Source organism: Macaca mulatta, chromosome 8 (assembly GCF_049350105.2).
Source record: "Macaca mulatta isolate MMU2019108-1 chromosome 8, T2T-MMU8v2.0, whole genome shotgun sequence".
NCBI lineage: Eukaryota > Metazoa > Chordata > Mammalia > Primates > Cercopithecidae > Macaca > Macaca mulatta.
Genome location: NC_133413.1, coordinates 133,638,634 through 133,663,478, shown reverse-complemented (window position 1 = coordinate 133,663,478; position 24,845 = coordinate 133,638,634). Strand labels below are relative to the sequence as shown.

The 24,845-nt window shown below is 44.3% G+C and overlaps 1 protein-coding gene and 1 pseudogene across 7 annotated transcripts; one reads left to right on the top strand and one right to left on the bottom strand.

Annotated features, from left to right (window-relative positions):
• Positions 1-1,458: 1,458 nt before the first annotated feature.
• On the top strand, positions 1,459-23,696 carry C8H8orf76 (chromosome 8 C8orf76 homolog). Of its 7 annotated transcripts, XR_013396816.1 has the most exons (7): positions 1,482-1,621; positions 5,142-5,237; positions 6,682-6,825; positions 13,660-14,117; positions 17,378-17,510; positions 22,232-22,395; positions 23,368-23,678. XR_013396816.1 is itself a non-coding variant. In NM_001194150.1 (6 exon segments), coding segments are annotated over 6 exon segments (1,143 nt in total). In that variant the 5' UTR covers positions 1,459-1,504; the 3' UTR covers positions 23,563-23,696.
• Positions 7,334-7,809, bottom strand: LOC106999929 (ubiquitin-ribosomal protein eL40 fusion protein pseudogene; annotated as a pseudogene).
• Positions 23,697-24,845: the final 1,149 nt, after the last annotated feature.

The following is a 24,845-nucleotide window of genomic DNA, read 5'->3' as shown; positions in this document are numbered from 1 at the left end:
AAACAAAATAAAATTTTAAAAAAGAACTCTGAAAGACATAAATAGTGTAAGAGAAACTGGTGAGAGTGAAGAGGAATAGGAAAAAAATAGGGAAAACCTGTATGTTTATTACCTACCGTGTAATATGGCACAATATTGTGCTGTACGATACTGGCCAATATTTTGTCAACAATCTCTGCTTTCTAGAGTCAAAAGTGTAAGAATTGTAGTAAATTGTAGTAAATGTTAGTCTTAGAATTTTGAGATTTGGTGTTCTCCAGGGTCGAATGAATGCTCCCTGATCTAGCCTCCCACGGTATATTTCTGTGTTTTTTCTTTCATAAATGCATGAATGACTCCGGTGTTTTGTTATTGGTGGTAGTGTCTCTTGTCCGGAAGCACGGAGAGTACGAACTCATTTCTGTATTTCCCAACTTTCAGCCACGTAATGACTGAAACTTAACAAGTTACTTAACCTCTCCAAACTCCAATATCTTCAAAATAGGATTTGCAAAATGGGAATCACTGTGGCTTTCACAAGGTGGTCGTTAGCCGAAAAGAGAAAATGTGCTTAACACAGTGCCAGGAATGCACAGTGGTTAAAAATTGGTACTTGCACCGGGCGCAGTGGCTCACTCCTGTAATCCCAGCACTTTGGGAGGACGAGGTGGGCGGATCGCTTTAGATCAGGAGTTCAAGACCAGCCTGGGCAACGTAATGAAACCCAGTCTCCACAAAAAATACAAAAGTTAGCCAGGCGTGGTGGCACGCGCCTGTAGCCCCAGCTACTTAGGGGACTGAGGCGGGATGATCGGTTGAGCCCGGGAGTTCGAGGCTGCAGTGAGCCATGATCTCGCCATTGCACTCCAACCTGGGTGAGAGTGAGACCCTGTCTCAAAATTGTTTTATTTTATTTTATTTTTTATTTTGAGACGGAGTTTCACTCTTGTTGCCCAGGCTGGAGTGCAATGATGCGATCTCGGCTCACCGCAATCTCTGCCTCCTGGGTTCAAGCGATTCTCTTGCCTCAGCCTCCCAAGTGGCTGGGATTACAGGCATGCGCCACCATGCCCGGCTACTTTTTGTATTTTCAGTAGAGACTGGGTTACTCCATGTTGATCAGGCTGGTCTCGAACTCCCGACCTCAGGTGATCCGCCCACCTTGGCCTCCCAAAGTGCTGGGATTACAGGCGTGAGCCACCGCGCCCGGCCTTTTATTTTAATTTTTAAAAAGGTACCTGCGAGTTTTAAACAGCTACTCTGGGGCCAGCGTGCTTTTTGAGGCGTGCTGGTAAGGATCGTTCTGTCCATCTCCTGACAAGAAGTCAAAACCTCCGTCCTGGGGTTCGGTCAGTTAGTGGGTCAGATAATCATCTCAGCTCAACCACTACTCCCAGCCAGCAGCGGCCACATCCCCGCGTCGCCCTCGAAGACTACAAGTCCCAGCCTGCCGCGCTCTGGGCCGTGGAAGCCCCGCCTTTTCCGGCGGGCCCCGCCTCCTCGTTGCCCCGGCCGCGGGCGCGCGATGGATACCGGGTGCTGGTTGTTCGGCGGCGAGTTCGAGGACTCTGTGTTCGAGGAGAGGCCGAAGCGGCGGTCAGGACCGCCCGCGTCCTACTGCGCCAAGCTCTGCGAGCCGCAGGTGAGAAGCTGGGGCCTCTTTGACTCATCCCGCACCCCAGGCCTCGCCCTCCGGGGGTCCCCGGCCCGTCCGCCCGCGCGAACGCAAACCCTGGCCAGCTCCAGCGCCCACCGCCTCCCCCGCCGTCCCTCACCCTACACTGGGAAGCGGACTTCCCAGGCCCCATTCCGGGTCCATGGGCGAGAATCCCCGCGTTGTCAGCAGCTTGACTCCCAACTGGCATTTGGCCGGCCTGGCTGTTGCCGGCTGGACTCACGCCCCTGCCCTGAAATCTCCGGTACCTCCCATTTGCCTTCACTACTCCTACAGCCGGGCGGTCAGGCCCCCCAAAACGGTGACGTCCGGCAAACCCACTCGCCCCTCCCTCTTCAGCGACCTCCCCCTCCCCGTACCAACCCCGCGCTGTTATATTCGTTTTTCAAGGCACATCTTAAATGTCACCTCCTCCAGAAAGTCTTTTCCGATTTCGTCTTCCAGCCATATATTTTTGTCTTTGGCTCCCTTCCCTCTATTTAGCTTCTACTTAAAGCACTTGTCAGTATTCTCATGCAGTCCTGAGACCCGGAGTGCTAAATGATCGCACCAGCATGGGTTCTTGATGCCCTTGGCAGTGCCTAACAGTTTTTATTCATAATAGGGACTCCGCGAATATTTTTGAATTAGTACAGTATTACTTCCTATTCTTTCATGAGTGTAAATAGCTCATCAGTCAAAACTAATGTTTATGGAAAATACGGAAGTGTTCCGGGCACAGTGGTGGGTTCCTTCGCATATATTGTCTCATTCGTTCCTCACAATTGTACTGACAAGATGCCAGGCCCTCGATAATTACCGAATTATGTTTTTGGTTATTTCGGTTACATTTTCTCCTTATCACATAACGATCTTTCAAAGTTACCCTCAGCCCTGGATCACGTGGACTCAAAACAGGGAATGGGCTTGGAAACCACGTGGCAGAACATTAAAAAACTGGTTATGAGATAGGACTCTTGAATTCCAATATTGGCTTTACCACTTGCCTTGAAGGTGTCAGCTCCTTATTTGTCCCTTCAGAAAAATAATACATGCTGCCTCACAGAGTTATTGTGAGAGTGAAATGAGACGATGTATATGAAAATACTTTTGTCAGGTCTGATGTGCTGTACAGGTGCATAGAATTTAACACAAATTCTAAAGTCAAGTGATTTTTTTCTTTTTTTTTTCTTTTTTTTTTTTTTGAGGTGGAGTTTGTCGCCCAGGCTGGAGTGCAATGGCGCGATCTCGGCTCACCGCAGCCTCCGCCTCCCGGGTTCAAGCGATTCTCCTGCCTCAGCCTCGGAACTAGCTGGGATTACAGACGTATGCCACCATGCTGGCCTAATTTTGTATTTTTAGTAGAGACAGGGTTTCTCTACTGTTGTTAGCCAGGCTGGTCTTGAACTCCTAACCTCAAGTGATCTGCCCACCTTGGCCTCCCAGAGTGCTGGGATTATAGGTGTAAGCCACTGCCTTTCCGTATATTATTTATTCAATAGTCAAACAATCTCAGTCTCACTTTCCTTTTTATCCATAGGATTTAAATCAGTAGAAAAGCAAATAAAGGCCGGGCGCGGTGGCTCAAGCCTGTAATCCCAGCACTTTGGGAGGCCGAGACCATCCTGGCTAACACGGTGAAACCCCGTCTCTACTAAAAAATACAAAAAACTAGCCGGGCGAGGTGGCGGGTGCCTGTAGTCCCAGCTACTAGGGAGGCTGAGGCAGGAGAATGGTGTAAACCCGGGAGGCGGAGCTTGCAGTGAGCTGAGATGGGGCCACTGCACTCCAACCTGGGTGACAGAGCGAGACTCCGTCTCAAAAAAAAAAAAAAAAGAAAAGCAAATAAAGTATCCCAGATGGGCATTTCCTCAGACTTCTCTCCTACAGGTTTTTGGTATTTCGTTGCATTGGAGCCTCCGTCTAGCCTTAATTTCTGTCTCCTTTGCTGAAATTCTAGTTTTTTGCCATTATGACATTTTCATAATTGCACCATATCTATAATTCTTCTTTCCTATGTCCTTTGAGTAAAGAATTGTCAATCCCTATTCCAGTCACACTAAAATTTCTCTACAAGAGAGCATGTCTCATTTTAAAGAACCAATGTGGCCTGGATGCGGTGGCTCACACACTTTGGAAGGCCAAGGTGGGCTGAGGCAGGAGGATCACTTGTGCTCACGAGTTCGAAACCAACCTGGCCAACATGGTGAAACCCTATCTCTACAAAAAAAAAAAAAAATACAAAAATTAACTGGGTGTGGTGGCACGCACCTGTAATACCAGCTACTTGGGAGGCCCAGGCATGAGAATTGCTTGAACCCAGGAAGTAGAAGTTGAGCTGAGATCGTACCACTGCACTCCAGCCTGGGCAACAGGGTGAGACTCTCTCAAAAAAATAAATACATAAATAAAGTAAAGAACTAGTGTGAACTATGCTAGATAAATGTAGGTTCCCAGGCACCACAGCCCTATGTATTGAAAATGCTGTAGATAAAATCATACAGTTGTGTGCTGCTTTTCTAGAGAGGTATCATATTATTGTTGCGCTTATTACCTGTGATAATTTTTTTTTTTACTTATTAAATATATTTTTAGTTGAGACAGGGTCTCACTCTGTTGCCCTGGCTGGAGTGCTGTGACCTGAACACAGCTTACCATAGTCTCCGAGTCCCAGACTCCCAAGCAGTTCTCCCACCTCAGCCTCCCAAGTAACCACATCCCACATCCAGCTCCTTCTTTTTTTTTTTTTTTTTTGTAGAAATGAGGTCTCCCTCTGTTGCCCAGGCTGGTCTTAGACTCCTGGGCTCAAGCAATCCTCCCACCTCAGCTTCCTGAGCAGCTGGGACTACAGGTGCATGCCACCATGCCCAGCTAATTTTTTTTTTTTTTTTTTGAGACAGTCTTGCTCTGTCGCCCAAGCTGGGGTACAGTGGGATGATCTCTGCTCACTGCAACCTCCACTTCCTGGGTTCAAGCAATTCTCCTGCCTCAGCCTCCCAAGTAGCTGGGATTACAAGTGCATGCCACCACGCCTAGCTAATTTTTGTATTTGCAGTAGAGACAGGGTTTTGCCATGTCCACGCTGGTCTTGAACTCCTGGGCTTAAGCTATCCACCAGCCTTGCCCTCCAAAAGCGCTAGGATTATAGGTGTGAGCCACTGTGCCTGGCCTGCCCAGCTAATTTTTAAATATTTTGTAGACATAGGGTCTTTCTCTCGCTATGTTGCCCAGACTGGTGTCAGACTCCTGGCATCAAGCAGCCTACCCACCTGGGCCTCCCAAAGTGCTAGCATTGCAGGTGTAAGCCACTGCACCTGAGCAGCTTGTGATCATTTTAATAAAAATGGAGCCCTAATTAAAATGTTCGTTCTTTGTCAGTGTGTTTCTCCTGAGTCTCGTTTTGAAGAAGTCGTTGAGGTTTAATCAATTATATTATGGGAAATTGCTTCTGATATGAGGTGGAAAAGCATAGCTTCACTCTCTAATAGACTGTTTTCATGATTTCAAGTGGTTTTATGAAGAAACAGAAAGCAGTGATGATGTTGAAGTGCTGACTCTCAAGAAATTCAAAGGAGACCTGGCCTACAGACGACAAGAGTATCAGGTAGAATTCCACATACAGAAGATGGCAGTGCTGGCCGGGCGCGGTGGCTCACGCCTGTAATCCCAGCACTTTGGGAGGCCGAGACGGGCGGATCACGAGGTCAGGAGATCGAGACCATCCTGGCTAACACGGTGAAACCCCGTCTCTACTAAAAAGTACAAAAAACTAGCCGGGCGAGGTGGCGGGCGCCTGTAGTCCCAGCTACTCGGGAGGCTGAGGCAGGAGAATGGCGTAAACCCGGGAGGCGGAGCTTGCAGTGAGCTGAGAGCTGGCCACTGCACCCCAGCCTCGGCGACAGAGCAAGACTCCGTCTCAAAAAAAAAAAAAAAAAAAAAAAGATGGCGGTACTTGACGTGGGCTCTTGTTTTATCGATTATGGCATATGCAAATAACAGTGTGCCAAGTTAGTGTGGTGTTTATGAAGATGAATTTAACCTTTTGTGATGTGTGTTTGTAATCTGAGGTGCCCAAGTTTCTGTCCTTTTCTGCTTGGCTCTGTATGATTTGTTTGTTTCCTGTAACTCCAACAAAAGGATCTATTTGGGGTCCTTGTAGGTTTATTCCCCAAGGTTTTGTATCTCCTCATTACTTAGGACCCTCTAGCACAGATATTTCACTGTGCCACAGGAGCAAATCACCCCAAGATGTGTAGGAAAAAGGAAGAACTAACAACTAGATGTTAGATTGCATTACACATGTATCTCATTTCATCTTCATGAGAATCCTGTTTTTATTTTGCTCATGAAGAGGTTATAAAGTAAGTTAGTGGCAAAACCAGAATTCAAAGCCTGGTATATTTGGTCTCAGAATATTCTTTTTACTATGTCATGATTCTTTCCATAGTAGTAGTGATTATTTTCTCTAGCCATTCCTTCTCTACCTTTTAGGAAAATAGGATTGACTAGATGTATTAGTCCATTTTCATTCTACTGTGAAGAAATACCCAAGAGTAGATAATTTATTTAAAAAAAAAAAAAAAAAAAGAGGTTTAATGCACTCACAGTTCCATATGGCTGAGGAGGCCTCACAATCATGGCAGAAGGTGAAGGAGGAGCAAAGTCATGTCTTACATGGCAGCAGGCAAAGAGAGCATGTGCAGGGGAACTGCCTTTCATAAAACCATCAGGTATCTTGAGACTTACTAACTACCATGAGAAGAGCATGGGAAAAACCCACCCCATGATTCAGTTACCTCCCACCAGGTCCCTCCCATGACATGCGGGGGTTATGGGAGCTGCAATTTAAGATGAGATTTGGGTGGGGACACAGCCAAACCATATCACTAGAATGCTGAAATCTTCTTTAATTCATTTAAATATTCATTTAATTCATTGGTCAGTTATAACATTACTTTCCACCTACGAAAAAAATCACCCCTATTCTGAATCCTTTTTTCTGTTGTGTTTTCCTCCTTTCATTCCTTTATTTAACAAATAATTTCCAGAAAGCACTGCAGGAGTATTCCAGTATCTCTGAAAAATTGTCACCAACCAATTTTGCCATGAAAAGGGATGTCCAGGAAGGTCAGGCTCGGTGTCTGGCTCACCTGGGTAGGCATATGGAAGCACTGGAGATTGCTGCAAACTTGGTGAGTGATTTTATTGCTGATTTTCACACATATTTCTATAAGGGTGGTCGAATGGTGTATTTTTTGAAAACAAAACAAACTTCTTGCTGGTAGCAAAATCTATGGGTTTGGATAAGCAGAAGAAAATTGTCAGGGGTGTGAGAATTTTATTATGATGACCAACTTAGAACCTAGGCATAATCATTTTCTTGTAATACTTTTCTTGTGTCATTCTCAAAATTCTTTATTGCCTGAAAATCTCCTTTGCAGAGGTTTTTCTCTTGTTAGGAGTAACATTCAGTGTGGAAGGACTATGAGTGATCTGTTTTCTTCATTAGGTTGTTTTTAGACTTTGTTCTCCAAAATTTCTACAATGAACATATATTTTTCTAAGCACAAAAAAGGTCCCCCCCACAAAAATGACTAAATACTCATACCAAGCCACACTTAATAGTCCTTTTTATTTTTAAGTGAAATTTGCAGAATTTTTTTTTCTTTTTTCTTTTCCCCAATCAACAAAAGGGACACTTTATTGAGGCCCCAGGGCCATGGGGCCTGGGCAGGAGGCTGCTGTTTGGGGGAAAGAAGAGCCTTCTTTGGCCTTCTTCTTGGGGCACAGGTTGTTGGTTTGGCCGCCCTTCTTGTGGCAGTTGACAGCATAGCGGGGTGCAGGCGGGCACAGCACTTGCGGCAGATCATGTTGTTGCGGTTGTATTTCTGGGCGAACTGGCGGAGGGAAGGCTCAGTAATGCCACCTTGCAGGCGCAGCACCATGTGCAGAGTGGACTCTTTCTGGATGTTGTAGTCTGAGAGAGTGCAGCCATCCTCCAGCTGTTTGCCCGCAAGTATCAGATGCTGCTGGTCAGGTGGGATGCCCTCCTTGTCTTGAATTTTGGCGTTGACATTCTCAGTGGTGTCACTGGGCTCGATCTCAAAGGTCTTGCCTGTGAGGGTCTTCACAAAGGTCTGCATCTCTGCGTCTGGAGCTTGGCAGCCTCACTGAAGAAAAAGAGCGAATTTTCTTTCTTTCTTTTTTATTGATTTTTTTGAGGCAGAGCCTCACTCTGTTGCCCAGGCTGGAGTCCAGTGGCGCGATCTTGGCTCACCACAACCTCCGCCTCCTGATTAAGGCAATTCTCCTGCCTCAGCCTCCTGAGTAGCTGTGATTACAGGCACCCGCCACCACGCCTAGCTAATTTTTGTATTTTTAGTAGAGAAGGGGTTTCACCATGTTAGGCTGGTCTCGAACTCCTGACCTTGTGATCCGCCCGCCTCGGCCTCCCAAAGTGCTGGGATTATAGGTGTGAGCCACTGCAATCGGCATTTTTTTTTCTTTAAAAAAAGTTTTATTGCCTTTTTCCACACATTCTGAAGCGGAATTTTTTTTTAAGGGATAAAGAAAGGCCGTGCTTTCCAATTCTAGATTCTATTGCTTTTGTTTCTAGGTTAAGGCATTATTTGTATTGATTTTTGTGTAAATTTTATATGGGAATTAGTCTAAATGGACTAGTTTTCTTCCTCGGAGGGAATTAAGGAGACACTGTGGCACTGATTTTGAGCTCTGTGGATGTACCGCCCAGCGATCAACCTAACATATGCACACAACTGAGCTGACATCTGCCGTCTCATTAACTAAGATAAATCCCTAACCTTTGCTTGCTTAGGGCTTCACAGCATAGGACCTCCGCCTCTTGCAAGGAAACTTTGGCAGTAATTGTTCTAAGAACAAGGGAAACAGCTGTGTTTTGTTGTTTCTTTTCTGTTCTCTACTAATTGGGGGTTAATGCTTAAGCTGAAAGATACATTGCTTGAACAGGAAGCGTTTGCATGAGCAGTTAACTTGATGGGATTTAATTGTGTTCATTTCTAGTCTCCCCAGTCTGCAAATTAACAGTGCTCTTGGCCTTTCTGGTGCCTCTCTCTAGCCTTCATTACTGTCCTCCTCTCTCCGCTTTCTCGCACGTCACTGTTGTGCTTCCTCCTCTTTGCCTTGATCATTGAAGGTAGTGGCAGCTGGATTCGTGGCAGGGGTTGAGTCATCTCTGGTTCCTTCTAGCTTAGGGAGTCTGTTTTGGTGGCTCAGAGAAGGATCTGTTGCCAATCAGCCGATGCCAGGTCTTTGGTGCTGGGGATGGTTACTAGGCAGGAGAAACACCAGTCAGAGAATCCTGGACTTTCAGAACTGTGCATCAGGTGTCCCAGCAATCTAGTTGGCAGGACTGTCGGGTGGAAAGTGGGCTCATGGGGTTCGCCCCTTTCTGTGGGCTTTGCACATGATCTTGAAAAGGAGCTGGGCACATTCCTCAGCCCCGGGCTCAAAACTCCCTGAGCCTAATACAAACACATCCCATCCTCCCAACCCACCACATACCGCCATATATCTCTCAAACTCCCTGAGCCCAGTACAAACACCACCTGGAAAATCTCTGATAAGGAGACAGCCATTCAAGGTTACTGAAAGCGCGGGAGCCAAAAGAATTTCTTTGTTCCCCTGCAACTTTCGGGCTATAAAAAGCAAACGTTCGCATTGTTTGGGGCCCTCTTGCCCTCTTGTATACTGTGGAATGGAGGGACCAAGTTCGAACTTGTAGTAAAGATCCTTGCCGCTTGGCTTTGACACTGGTCTCTGGTGGTCTTCTTTGGGGAACAAACGGTCTGGGCATAACATCTGGGGGCTCGTCCGGGATTCCCCAAGCCCACCAGACCCCTGGTCAACGGATCTGCTAGGATCGATCTACTGATAGGTGAGCTGGCTCGTCTCCGTTTGTCTGTCTGTGTCTGTGTGTCTGTTCTAAATCTGAATCTGTGACTCGCGAGGTCTGAAACTGGAGCTGGCACAGTCCTGGCGGATGCGCTGTAGGATGGCCAGCGGAGTCCGGTGGGAGACGTCCCCTGGCTCTCTTCTGATTTAAATTGCTATCTGAGCTGCCGGAGCGCGTTCGCGATCCAGGCAGCAGCTGACTCTGACCCCAACTGCCGGGACACTGGTCTCTGGTGTTCTTCTTTGGGGAACAAACGGTCTGGGCATAACAATCTCAGTGGACCCTGCCTGTCTGCATGGCATTCTCATTTCCTGGTAAGCTGTGTTTTGTTTTGTTTTGTTTTAAATTTCTTCTCTACGTGAGGACCCTTGCCTTTTGTTATTAGCTCTGACCCATATCTGTTTTTTGTGACAGTAGTTACTGTCTTTTCACATTCTGTAGGGGACCTGTCACAGTATGTAACATTGAACAAAATAGACAGTCCCAAGGTGCCCATCAAGATACAAACATTTTCTGTTCACAATTTCTGCTGAAATTCATTCACCTCTTTTCATGATTTTTGGATAAGATTTATAATAGGACTTATTTCTTAAATAATTAGAACATTTTCTTATAGTGGTTGGTATGCTTACGTGGTAACTGTGGTAAGAAAATGGCTTTCTGGTAGTAAATGACTCCTTTTCATTTATCCACTCAGCACTCAACAAACATTTCAGTCCTGTTTTCCTGGTTCTGGGTTCGATGCTAAGGAGACAAACAATACATCGTGTACATGCAGTGCTCATGTAGTGTCTGGTGGGTTTACCAGCGCACGTATATATATCAGCTCTTTTTTTCCTTTCTGAGATGGAGTCTTGCTCTGTTGCCCAGGCTGGAGTGCAGTGGTGCGATCTTGGCTCACTGCAGCCTCTGCCTCCTAGGTTCAAGCAGTTCTCCTGTCTCAGGCTCCCAAGTAGCTGGGATTACAGGCACGTGTCACCATGCCCAGGTAATTTTTTTTGGTTGTTTTTTTAGATGGAGTCTCCCATTGTCAGCCAGGCTGGAGTGCAATGACGTGATCTCGGCTCACTGCAACCTCTGCCTCCTGGGTTCAAGCGATTCTCCTGTCTCAGCCTCCCAAGTAGCTGGGATTACAGGTGCCCACTACCATGCCTGCCTAATTTTTTTTTATTTTAGTAGAGACGGGGTTTCACCATATTGCCCAGGCTGGTCTTGAAGTCCTGAACTCAGGCAGTCCACCCGCCTCAGCCTCCCAAAGTACTAGGATTATAGGCATGAGCCACTGTGCCCGGCCATTTTTGTATTTTTAATAGAGGCGGAGTTTCACTATGTTGGCCAGGCTGGTCTCAAACTCCTGACCTCAAGTGATCTGCCCACCTCAACTTCCCAAAGTGCTAGGATTACAGGCGTGAGCCACCTTGCCCGGCCATATCACCTCTTCTTAAGTACCTTTTATTCCTTGACTTTTAGTATAACTGACTATAGCTCTCCTGCTTACCAGCCATATTATGCCAGGCAAGTTATCTAACCTCTCTGTGACCCAGTTGCCTTATCTATAACATAAGGAAAATTACTGAATCTACTTTAAAGAATTGTCAGGAGGATTAAATGAGGAAAACACTTAGAATAGTGCCTGCCACTGGGTAAGCACTCAGTAAATGTTAACTGTCATCATCATGTTATTGTTACAGGAGTTGCAGTATTCTGGAAAAATCACTCAAACTCATTTAAATATATGTATGTATGTATGTATGTATGTATATGTGTGTGTGTATGTGTGTATATATATATTATTATTGTTATTATTATTTTTTTGAGATGGAGTCTCGCTCTGTCGCCAAGGCTGGAATGCAGTGGCGCGATCTCAGCTCACTGCAGGTTCCGCCTCCTGGGTTCACGCCATTCTCCTGCTTCAGCCTCCCAAGTAGCTGGGACTACAGGTGCCCGCCACCACACCTGGCTAATTTTTTGTATTTTTAGTAGAGATGGGGTTTCACCATGTTAGCCAGGATGGTCTCGATCTCCTGACTTCGTGATCCGCCCGCCTTAGCCTCCCAAAGTGCTGGGATTACAGGCGTGAGCCACCGTGCCCAGCCTAAATATAATTTAATTTTAAGAAAGGAGTTTACTAATCCAGCTCTCAAAACCATACCATTGACAGGGCACGGTGGCTTACGCCTATATTCCCAGCACTTTGGGAGGCTGAGGTGGGCAGAGGTCCAGAGGTTGAGACCAGCCTGGCCAACGTGGTAAAACCCCATCCCTATGACAATTTTAAAAAACTCGCTGGGCCTGTTGGTGGGCGCCTGTAGTCCCAGCTACTTGGGAGGCTGAGGTGGGAGGACTGCTTGAACCTGGGAGGTGGAGGTTGCAGTGAGTCAAGATCACGCCACTGCACTCCAGCCTGGGCGAAAGAACAAGACTTCATCTCAGACAGACAAACAAAACCCTGTCATCAGAGTCATAGTTTGTGAGTAACAGCCTCCACCTTAACATACGCTTGCTTTCTCAATATCAAAATGTTTTTGAGGCCGGGCACAGTGGTTCGTGCCTATAACCCCAGCACTTTCGGAGACCGAGGTGGATGGATCACTTGAGGTCGGGAGTTCGAGACCAGCCTGGCCAACATGGCAAAACTCCATCTCTACTTTATGCAAAAATTAGCCGGTGTGGTGGCAGCTGCCCATCATCCCAGCTACTCCAGAGACTGAGGCAGGAGGATTGCTTGAACCTGGGAGGAAGAGGTTGCAGTGAGCCGAGATCGCACCATTGCACTCCAGCCTGGGCGATGAGAGCGGAACTCTGTCTCAAAAAAAAAAAAAAAAAGTTTCTGAACAATATAAAGCCCTATAGACTGATTACAGAAGAAGGGTAGCATTTGTTACAGATGTAGTCTATACATGTTGTTTTCCTTATAAATAAAAGACATGATTTGACTTTAGAAAAGTCATTACTCAAACGTGAGTTAACATCTGTGATGGCCGAGGAACTGTGCTCTATACTAGGAATTTGCATTGAACAAAAGCTCTTATGGAGCTAAATGGTCTGTTGGGAAGGACAGATGCTAAACAGTAGTAACAATAAAACGAGATGTGTTCTGTCTTTGGGAAGGTACAGTGTCACCACGTCAGTTGTATGGGGCTTTATCTCCTATCTCTTCACTCAGTGTGGGAATATTTAGAGCTGCCCACAGGCCTTCACTTGCTGGTGTATAGTTTCCGGGGCCATATACCAGGTAGTTTTGCTCCTGTTTCATGCTCAGTGTGGTTCTATGAGGGAGCCTGATCTGGATGCTCGCAGGCCAGGCTTTCCTTAGACCTCACATCAACTTGAAGGTAATTTGAGTCTGCCATCTGCTCTCTGCAGACTTTAACTTACAAAAAGCAGACCTGTCTTTACTAACCCAGAGGACATTTGCCATATGGCAGGTTAGGCAAGAGATGGTGGCTCTGGTTAAGGAGATTTGAAAAGGATTTTCTGATCAGAAGGAAACTAAGCAACCCCTTTTGGCCAAAAATAATTGACCTTGGTAATGGTTACCAGGGAAGGCATTTGGATTCAATTAGAATGCGTCATGAAGCATGGAGAGCTTCAGGGCTATCCTGTTTAAAATGTCTAAGCCAAATAAAATTTGGAAGTGGAGTTTGTTCAAATCCTCAAGGAAATTACCATTTGAATTTTTAGAAAGCCTTGAATATTACAGTGGAATCATTAGGCCAGGATCTAAGAAAAGTGGCTGGGTCTTTCAGATATCTGGCTGAAGACACTAAAGATTATAATAAAAATTGGACATAAATGGATATTTATGTTTTTGATGCCGAACTTCTGGCAGGCCACCATCATATGAATTGTTAAGTTATTATGACATTAGGATGTTTGAGAATGGCTGGCGACTATTTCTCTAGATAGCATGTATCTCTCTAGGTTTATGGTTTCAAACATGAAGTGTATTGAAATATATTTAGGTCACTCGTATAGCTACTGAAAGATACTTCTGATTTATAACATATACAACTTGGGTTTTTAGGCATTCTCATTTTATATGGAAAAGGCTTTGAAGTTTAAACTTTTTAACCTTTTTTTTTCTCCTTAGGAAAATAAAGCAACCAACACAGACCATTTAACCACGGTACTCTACCTCCAGCTTGCTATTTTTTCAAGTCTGCAGAACTTGGAGAAAACAATTTTCTGCCTACAGAAACTGATTTCTTTGCATCCTTTTAATCCTTGGAACTGGGGCAGATTGGCCGAGGCTTACCTGAGTCTGGGGCCAGCTCTTTCAGCAGCACTTGCGTCATCTCAGAAACAGCAGAGTTTCACCTCAAGTGACAAAACTATCAAATCCTCCTTTCCACACGCAGGAAAAGACTGTCTTTTGAGTTTTCCTGAAACCTTGCCTGAGAGCTCTTTATTTCCTGTGGAAGCAAATAGCAGCAATAGCCAGAAAAATGAGAAAGCTATTACAAATATCCAAAACTGTATGGCAGAAAAGAGAGAAACAGTGTTGACAGAGACTCAGCTGAAAGCATGTGCCTCTTTTATACGAACCAGGTAAGCTGAGAGTCGCTTAAGCAACACTTGGCAATGAGCTCAGAGTAAAGGCTTTATTTTCTAATTTTAAGCTTCAAAAAGTTCTAGGCTAGACGTTTGGTATATATTTTTGAATTTTTCCTATGGTTGTGTTGAACGTTTGTCATTCTAATACGTAATACTTGGAAACAAAACTACATTTGTTTAAGAATAAAACCTATGGTGGCTGGGTGTGGTAGCACATGCCTGTAATCCCAGCATTTTGGGAGGCTGAGGCAGGTGGATCATTTGAGCTCAGGAATTTGAGACCAGCCTGAGCAACATGGTGAAATCCCATTTCTACAAAAAAAATTTTTTTAAAAGTTAACTATGCGGGCTAGGCGCAGTGGCTCACGACTGTAATCCCAGCACTTTGGGAGGGCGAGGTGGGCAGATCACAAGGTCAGGAGATCGAGACCAGCCTGGCCAACATGGTGAAACCCTGTCTCTACTAAAATACAAAAAATTAGCTGGGTGTGGTGGCGCGTGCCTGTAATCCCAGCTACTCAGGAGGCTGAGGCAGGGGAATCGCTGAACCCGCGAGGCGGAGGTTGCAGTGAACTGAGATTGCACCACTGCGTTCCAACCTGGCGAAAGGGCAAGACTCTGTCTCAAAAAAAAAAAAAAAAAAAGTAACCAGGCATGGTGGTGCATGCCTGTAGTCCCAGTTACTCGGGAGGCTGAGATGGAAAGATTGCTTGAGCCTGGGAGGCCAAGGCTGCAGTGAGCTGAGATCACACCACAGCACTCCAGCCTGGGCAACAGAGTGAGACTCTGTCTCAGAAACAAAAAGCAATATAATCTGTGTCATTGCCCAAGATGGAATGTTAAGATTAGAAAACATTAAAAATTAGGAAAATAAAAATGTATAAAACACTGAAAAAGGGAGAGGAGATATTTTAAAGAAGGAATTTTCTGTTTATATGTTCCACAGAAATCTAAAGAAGAAAATCAGCTCTTGTGTTTGCATTGCTGATAATGGGAGTAGATGATGCTTAATTCATTCTCTAGAGAATTCCCATGGTTTGTGCCTAGGGATACCAAGTACTTTCCATCCTTAAAGTATAAGAGTTTGAGGGAAGGGTGGGGAGAATACACTTGACCAGTTCTGTAAATGATGAGAGAAGAAGCAGATTCTCTCATGTTTCAAATGGTACCAAAGAATGTACAGATTTTTCAACTCAGGAGGATTCAAGAAGTATTAATAGGCTTACTGAGAAGTGGTATCTATTTGGCAAATTTTATTTTATTATTATTTTTTTGAGATGGAGTTTTGCTCTTATTGCCCAGGCTGGAGTGCAGTGGCGCGATCTCAGCTCACTGCAACCTCTGTCTCCAGGTTCAAGCAGCTCTCCTGCCTCAGCCTCCTGAGTAGCTGGAATTACAGCTGTGTACCACTACACCTGGCTAATTTTTGTATTTTTAGTAGAGACGGGGTTTCACTGTGTTGGCCAGGCTGGTCTCGAACTCCTGACCTCAGGTGATCCACCTGCCTCGGCTTCCCAAAGTGCTGGGATTACATGTGTGAGCCACCGCGCCTGGCCAAAACCTGTGATTTAGAGAGCTCTGGTGACTGTGATGCTGGATTAGAAGGAGGAGCTAAGGACTAGAGGTTGTGGACTACTTAGTGGAAGATGATGAGGGCCTGACCTAGGCTGGTGCAGTGGTAATAAAAAAAAGAAATGGATATCACTGCATGATAGACAGGACGTGGTGACCAGCGGAGTGTGTGGGAAGGATGAGGGTGGGAGAATGGAAGAGTCTCTGCAGGCTCTCGTGGATGCACAGGTGGATGGTGGTGCCTTTCGCTGAGATAGGACACCTGGGAAGATGAGCAGAGCCGAACTGGGGTGGAAGGCAATGATTTTAGGCTTGAAGTACCGAGACTCAGGTGCCTGGAGGATATCCAGAGGGCGGAAAGCAAGTTACATCAAAGGGATCACAAAGGTGAATGCTTCCCGAGGCCGGGTAGGTGATGTCAGCGGGTCAGACTGAAGCAGACAGATGATCGTTTCACCTGTGAGTCAGGTCAGGCTCCTTTCTGAAACGCCCCGGTGGCTTCCCATTGCACTTACATCAGTTCCACGTTTCTTGCCACGGCCTGCAAGGTCTGATTTGAATTGGCCCTGCCTTTTTTTCCCCACCTCATTTCCTACACATTTTTCTCTCTGACTGTGTTCCAGCCACAGTGATCTTAATGATTTTCAAGCATGTCAAGTTTTTTCCTGTGTCAGAGCCCCCTTCTCCCTGGCCAAGCCCTCGCCCCCAGATGTTCTCCCACTGGTTCCTCGTCAGGTAGCTCATAGCTTGCCTGGTATCTCAGGAAAGCCTTCCTGCCTACACTGCCGCATCTGAAGAGGACACTGTGTCTACCCTGTCTTGGGTTTTTTGCCTAGCACTTGTCACTACCTGAAATGCTTATGTGCTGTCTCCCTCCTTCCATTCCATGAGGCCTCAAATGTGTTTTGCTCATCAGTATCTCTCAATGCCTAGCATAGTGTCGGGCACGTTCCGCAGTATGGAGAGCCGAGTGCTTCTGGGCATTGCAGTAGGTCCAGTGAGAAAATGGGGAAGATCTGCATATTATTTATTTAAAAAAAAAACAAAAAAAACCAGAAGGAACCAAATGAGGAAGACAGGAGGAAGTTAAATGAGAGAGGAGACCAGCTATGATCATGACGGGGAAGTCAGTGGTAAGGTATCGCAGAGTGGTTGTCAGAGGGTCATCAAAGATTTGGCCCTGCTTGGGGTAATTGAAGTGTGCTAGCGAATCTAATTAGTCCTTGCGGTCAAGTTGCTGTGGGGTCAGCGAGATGGAAGGGTCACAGAACACTGACTTCAAAGGAGCAAATCCAGAGGGCCTGTGTGAGAGGAGTCTGATTGGGAGGCTTGTTCCTTTCACTCCAAATTACTCATCCTTTCAATCCCTTGACTTCCACAGGAGGCTCTTTTGAGGCCGGAAGCTCTTTTCACGTGTTGCCCTCTAAAGATTTCTTTGAGCAGTTTTAGTCTTTATCTTTTAGAAAAGATGAATCTCCAATGTAAAGTTGGGCAATTGATTCCGAGTCGGAAGCTTTAGGGATTGAAATGATAGTTCTAGTGAGGGTGGGTACCTGCTTTTTAACCTGGTGGGGCTCGCAGCCAACTCAATACCTGGGCTCTCTGAACGTTTCCTCACGGCTTTCCTTTATCTGGAAGCGCTGGGACTTTTCGCCACGCATTGGGACTTTTCGGTTTTTCAGGCTTCTGCTTCAGTTTACCCAACCTCAGCAAACATCGTTTGCTTTGGAGAGGAACTTAAGGACTCAGCAGGAAATTGAAGATAAAATGAAAGGGTTCAGCTTCAAAGAAGACACTTTGCTGTTGATAGCTGAGGTGAGTGTATCCCTCGGGTTTATGTGAAACGAGGCATCATAGATATTTTCCCTGGTTCTGATAGCATTTTTTAAAAAGCAGGGTGAAATCTCATCTACTGAAGGACTTGTCTCCCTCCTTTGTGTGCCTTTTGATCACTCAGCAATCACCAAGGCGGCCTCTTGATCGGCATTCCCCTGCAGCGTGTGGGACGGCAGGGGCTGTGTTTCATGCACTTGTCAGCGCTTGTTAGCACCTGCCTGTCTGAACATCATCAATGCCCAATAATTGTTTCAGTGCTGAATAAACGAATGAATGAATGCTTACATTTGTGCAGCAGTTCTATTTTTTTTCCTCCATTCATCATAACAGCTTGTGAAGATGAGTAGAGCTAGAATTGAGGCTCAGAGAGCTTGTGACTTTCCTTCTGGTCAGATTTTCAGTGGCAGAGCAGGTCTGGAGCTTGTGTTTGCCAGCTGTAAGTCCATTTTATCTCTGCTCCACCCTGTTACTACTTTGATGGTTGCATAGAAATTCAAAGGTCAGTTTTTTTAAACTAACATTTAAACCTTCCTTGGCTTTTTTTTTTTTTGAGTCAGAGTCTTGCTCTGTCACCCAGGCTGGAATGCAGTGGCACGATCTCAGCTCACTGCAACCTGTACCTCTTGGGTTCAAGTGATTCTCATGTCTCAGCCTCCCAAGTAGCTGGGGTCACAGGTGTGCACCACCATGCCCTGCTAATTTTTGTATTTTTAGTAGAGACAGGGTTCACCATGTTGGCCAGTCCGTCTTGAACTCCTGGCCTCAAGCAGTCTACCCACCTCAGCCTCCCAAAGTGCTGGGATTACAGGCCTGGGCCACCATGCCACATCTCTTCCTTTTACTTCTGAGAGGCTATGCTAGTCTGTTTTTCTCCTGTGTTTCTTAACGTTCCTCTGCCTCTTGGGACTCAGCTGGTTTCTTCTGTAGCTTAAGTAATGGCATACTAAGGATTCCCTTGGCCTCTCTGTTTTCTACTTTTCTCTCACAGAAATCATCACCACATCCCTAGGTTCCATTGTCACCTCTGGGTTGATTACTCTCCAGTCTTTATCTCCAGTCTCATCTCTGGGACATGTGTCTCACGTCAGATTAATTGCCTATAGGTGGTTAACTTGGGATAATTATTGATTACTCTTCTGTCACTTCAAGTGCAAAATGTCTAAAATGGAACTACTCATCAAAACACTTCCTGTAATCCCATCACTTTGGGAGGCCAAGGTGGGTGGATCACTTGGTCAACATGGTGAAACTCCATCTCTACTAAAAATACAAAAAACTAGCCAGGCGTGGTGGCAGGCACCTGTAATCCCAGCTACTCAGGAGGCTGAGGTGGAAGAATCGCTTGAACCCGGGAGGTGGAGGTTGCAGTGAACTGAGATTGTGCCACTGCACTACAGCCTGGGCAACAGAAGGAGACTCCGCCTCAAAAAACAAAACACAAGAAAAACACTTCTGGTCAGTCTTTTACTTCCCCCAAGTTCTACATCCTCCAGGAAGCTTTTCTGGAATACTCTGTTCTGTTGTAATTTCTCCTTCCTCTGAGCTCAGATAGTGATTACTTGAATAGATAGCTCTTTGGGCCCTAAAAAGACATGAGAATGTGTCTTATGTTTTCATCTAGGTGTTAGGTTCCTTATAAGTAATAGTATGTTTTGAGCATCTTTGTATTCTTCACCATGCTCGATAAATCGGTTGGGTGGAAGAGTAGTTTCCTATGTGGACAATGCATGTGATATACCAGTGGAGCTTTTTAAAAAGATAGAAAATGTCCGGGCCCTCGTTAGGATTGTAATTAGGATTATAATGTACATTTTGTTTTGTGCTTGTTTTTATTTTTTTAAAGATAAGGTCTCATTCTGTCACTCAGGCTGGGCTGCAGTGCATAATCTTAGCTCACTGCAGCCTGAAATTCCTGGGCTCAAGTGGTCCTATCACCTCAGCCTCCCAAGTTCATAGGATTACAGGCACCCACCACCATGTCCAGCTAGTTTTAAAATTTTTTGTAGAGGCAGGGTCTCACTATGTTGCCCAGTCTGGTCCCAAACTCCTGGCCTCAAATGATCATCCCACCTTGGCCTCCCTAAGTGCTAGAATTACAGGTGTGAGCCACCATGCGGCCTTTTTTTTGTGCTTTTAATTTTAGTTGACTTGTGATAACATAACCCCATATCCTTAAATATTCTTTGATCATATGCTTTTTTTTTTTTTCCTGTTTATAATTCTTATATTTGAATTAGGATCCAAACAAGGTCTAAATATTGTATGTGGTACTTTTGTCTCATGTGTGTTTTTTATTCTATAACAACTGCTCTTCTCCCTCTCTTTTACTCTGATAAAATATGTAACTTAAATTTGCCATCTTAATCATTTTTGAATGTACAATTCAATGGAATGAAGTACATATACAGTGTTGTGCCACTTTGACCACTATTTCCAAAAATTTTCATCACCCCAAACAAACTCTACCCATTAAGCAATAACTCCCTATTCCCTTCTCTCTCTACCTGCTAGAACCTCTAATCTACTATTTTGCTCTATGAATTTATCTATTCTAGATATTTCAAATAAGTGGAATCATACCATATGTGTCCTTTTGTATCTGCTTTATTTCACTTAGCATAATGTTTTCAAGGTTTATCCATATTATAGCATTTATCAAAACTTCATACCTTCTTATGGCTAAATAATATTCATATGTATGTACATATCTCATTTTATTTATCCACTCATCTGTTGATGGATACTTGAGTTGTTTCTACCTTTTGGATATTGTGAATAATGCTGCTGTGAACATTAGCATATAAGTATGTTTGAGTCTCTGTTTTTTGTTTGTTTGTTTTGTTTGAGACGGAGTCTTGCTCTGTCACCCAGGCAGGAGTGCAGTGGCACTATCTCGGCTCACTGCAGCCTCTGCTTCCCAGGTTCAAGCAATTCTCCTATCTCAACCTTCCAAGTAGCTGGGGCTACAGGTGTGTGCCACCATGCCCAGCTAACTTTTATATTTTTAGTAGAGACAGGCTTTCACCATATTGGCCAGGCTGGTCTCGAACTCCTGATCTCAAGTGGTCTGCCTGCCTCGGCCTCCCAAAGTGCTGGGATTACAGGCGTGAGCCACTGCACCCAGCTAAGTCTCTGTTTTTAATTATTTTGGGTATATACCTAGGAAGGTAATTACTGGGTCATATATTAGCTTTAACTTTTTTAGGAACTGCCAAACTGTACATTTTATTTTCTATTTTGTGATATTTACCTAACATTGTGACGTGGGTATGACCCTATATCCTAAATATTATATTTGAGTACACAATTTTTAATGACTGGATAGTAGTCAGTTTTTGGACAAACTATAATTTACTTAGTTCCCTGTGTTGAACATTTAACAAATACTCAGTACCGAGTTTAATAAATCCTTGCAAGAAAATTAATGTGTGCATTTGTACCTTTTGGAACAGATTATTAGAAATAGAATCACTGGATTTAAATATATGAGTATTTTAAAGACGTAAAGCACATTTCCAAATTGTCATTTCCAAAAAGCACCTTTCCAAATTCTTATTTAGAAAGGTTAGTTCAATTTATGTATCCTCCAGCAATATGTGAAAGCACTGTTTTTTCTACGCTGATCCTGACTATTAGATTGGCCCATGTGAAATCAATCATTTTGGCCTCTTAAATCATCTATTTTGCATAATTTAACTTAATATTACTTTAAAAATTGGTAGCTTGGTAGGTAAAAATGTAATATTTTTAGCATTAATGTTTATTTATTTACTATTAAGTTGAACAATTCTTTCATATGTTTATCGACCATTTGTATCATGTCAAATGCCTGGTCTTGCTTTTGCTTCATTATTCTTTCTGTTTTTCGTAGCAATTTTAAGAGTTCTCTCTATATTACACTTAAGTATCTTTCTATATGTTACTATATTTTCTGAAGTTTATGATTCTTTTTTGGCATATGGAAGTTTAAAATGTTTATGTGGCTGACTGTTTTGGCAGATTTTTGGACACCTGTAAATATTGTACCTGCCCATCCCTCTTTGGGAAATAGTGTGTTTGGGCTTACTGTTATTCATTTATCTTTTTTTATTTTTAAGAAAGGCATTTTTGGTGTTTTATCCCAGATTTTAAAATACTACATTTCATTGAATCTAGAAAATCATCAGTTGTAAGACATATCATTTGATGTGTCACTAAAAGAAAAATAAGATGTCAGCCGGGCGCGGTGGCTCACACCTGTAATCCCAACACTTTGGGAGGCCGAAGCCGGTGGATCACGAGGTCAGGAGATCAAGACCATCTTGGCTAACACAGTGAAATCCCGTCTCTACTAAAAATACAAAAATTAACCAGGCCTGGTGGCGCATGCCTGTAATCCCAGCTACTCGGGAGGCTGAGGCAGAACAGCTTGAACCCAGGAGGCAGAGGTTGCAGTGAGCCAAGATCGCGCCACTGCACTCCAGCCTGGGCGACAGAGCGAGACTGTCTCAAAAAAAAAAAAAAAAAGAAGATGCCATTTACAGTATCACATAAAGCCTCACTCTAGTGGTTATCAAATACATTTTTTTGTTTGTTTGTTTTGGAGGTGGGGTCTCACTCTATCTCCCAGGCTGAAGTACAGTGGCATGTACTCCAGCCTGGAGCGACAGAGCGAGACTCTGACTCACAAAAAATGATAATAATAATTTTTTTTTTTGTAGGGACGGGGATCTTGCTCTGTTGCCCTGGCCGCCCTCTCTAACTCCTGGCCTTTAGCGACCATCCTGCCCTCGGCCTTCCAAAGTGTTGGGGTACAGGTGTGAACCACCACACCTGGCTCAGCTACATCTTGATTTTAGAGATGTTAAAATACAAAAACAAAAAGGTATCTTAGAACTGGTGACATACCAGGCTTTAGTAAATACTGACTGTTGCCTAGTGAAACTTGGCTCTCATTGGCAATTTCCTCAAACAATATGTAACCTTTGAAGATTTAAACCCAGTCCTCAAAACCATTCTTTGAGCTTGCTTCTTAATTCATTATAGTTTGAGTTTTCATGAACACATTCCATATCCGAGTTTGCAGGAACCTTGGAGATTATCTAATGCAAATCTATGTGGAACTTAAATTCCCTCCACAACATCCCTGCTCCATGGCTACCTACGTAAGCTTTCATGCCAGATAGTATGAAATGTTTTGGAACTTAATTTTAGTTCATTGTCATTACCCAAGGTCAGACTGCTTACTTAGTGGGTTCAGGTACAAGCTTTCTACAACCTAACTTTGTGATGTCTTCTCAAAGAAACTAACCCAGAATCTTGGGACATGACCCTGTGTTCATCTGGGCCTGATTCTGACCAGTAGGGGGCAGTATTGTACCTTCATTGGTAACGGGCTCCTTAAATCCCTAAGATTGCTTTGGTTATAGAGAGATTAGAGTCCTTTTGGGTCAGGAAAAGGTGGGCCCAGCTACATGGCACAGTTGCATTCTCACCAACAGAATATGCTCTTTGAAACAAAGAGGGTAACTCAGTACTCCTGGTAAGCCAAATAATACTGCTGCCACAGCAGTACCGAAGTGATTCTTTCACTTGGGGAGAATGAGAGTAGAAATATGGGATATTTTACTTGTCCTTGGATAACTACTTCTGAGATCAGATGAGATCGGGCACGTTCAGGGTGGTATGGCGGTAGACGGATAACTGCTTCCGAGCAAACATCTTTTCAATGGGTTGGGAATGTCCCCTGGCTGCTATTTTCTGCCTTTGAGTGAAAGCCTTTACAGTTGATAACTAGCATTCCATGTCTGCTGCCTCTTATTGGAACAGTTTTTTTTTTCCCCCCCTCCTGTTACAGGTTATGGGAGAAGATATCCCAGAAAAAATAAAAGATGAAGTTCACGCAGAGGTGAAGTGTGTTGGCTCCGTAGCCCTGACTGCCTTGGTGACTGCATCCTCAGAAGAATTTGAAGACAAGTGGTTCAGAAAGATCAAAGACCATTTCTGTCCATTTGAAAATCAGTTCCATACAGAGATACAAATCTTAGCTTAATGGGTTATAAAAAACAAAACCACAAACATCTTGTACTGTATTAGTTGTCCTTGTTTACTTCAGACAGGATCCATTGCTAATCATGGAGTATAAATGATTATTTATGTTTTATAAAACTGGCTTCTGTCTCAAATAATTTCTACTGCATTCAGTTTATGTTTTGTTTTCTTTTTGGATTTTTTCTATCCCGTTATAAGTACTGTATCTTAGGCCTATTACCCCTTTAGAAGGTAATCTGTTGGGGAAGTGTATCAAGGAGGCTTTTAGATTTGTGGTCTTTTAAAAACAGTTACTATATTATAGCCAGCACCATAAGAATCCACGTTGTTTAGGTAAATTCATTGGGAATGACCAAGAATGTTGAGATGTGAAACTAAGCTATTTCTAAGAAGGGTGTACCAAGCGCTGTGGAGGGTTGGAGATCTTACCCTGTGAAGCGTCTGAGATCTTATCCTACTTGTAAGCTAACAGGTTAGCCTCTCCCACTTTTCATGGATGCTGGCAGAAAGGAGACTCCTGGGTCAGAGACAAAGGATTTTATGACCCATGGCCCAGCAGGCAGTATAAACTTCAGTGTGTTTGCATCAGTTTCTCTTGCCTCCAAGTCCCAAGGGCACATAATGGGCACAGAAGGAATGCCTACGTTCACATACAATGAATGTGCATTACCATGTCTTGTGATGCACACATGACTGGTTGCCTTCAGGAGAGGAGTGCTGAGTTTGGGAAACTCTAATCTTTGATAATGGGCAGTGAGCATGCTTGCCCTTTGCTCCAGAGGTAGACGCTGTCTCCTTTTTAAGGCTGTTCGCCCTGCAAACATCTTGGAGAAGATAGACTGGAACAATGAGCACTGAGTGCCTCTTTCACACGTCGCACAGAAACACGAGAGCTGTGGAGCTTTGTCTGCTAGGTTGATCATCCTGTCCTTTTTCAGCCACATGAATTTTAATCACAGCCTGTAACATCATCTTAAATACAAAGGGCCATTACCTTACTCAGTGAATTAGCTGGGATGGAAGAGCTCCCTGATGAGGAATTTAATAATCAATCAAAAACTTCAGCAAATGTTGTCCTCACAGCTTTTTCTTTTGTTTTGTTTTTGAGACAGAGTCTTGCTCTTGCCCAGGCTGGAGTGCAGTGCCGTGATCTCGGCTCACTGCAATCTCAGCCTCCCGGGTTCAAGCGATCCTCCTGCCTCAGCCTCCCAAGTAGCTAGGATTAGAGGCACGCACCAACATGCCTGGCTCATTTTTGTCTTTTTGTCCTGCACAGCTTTTATT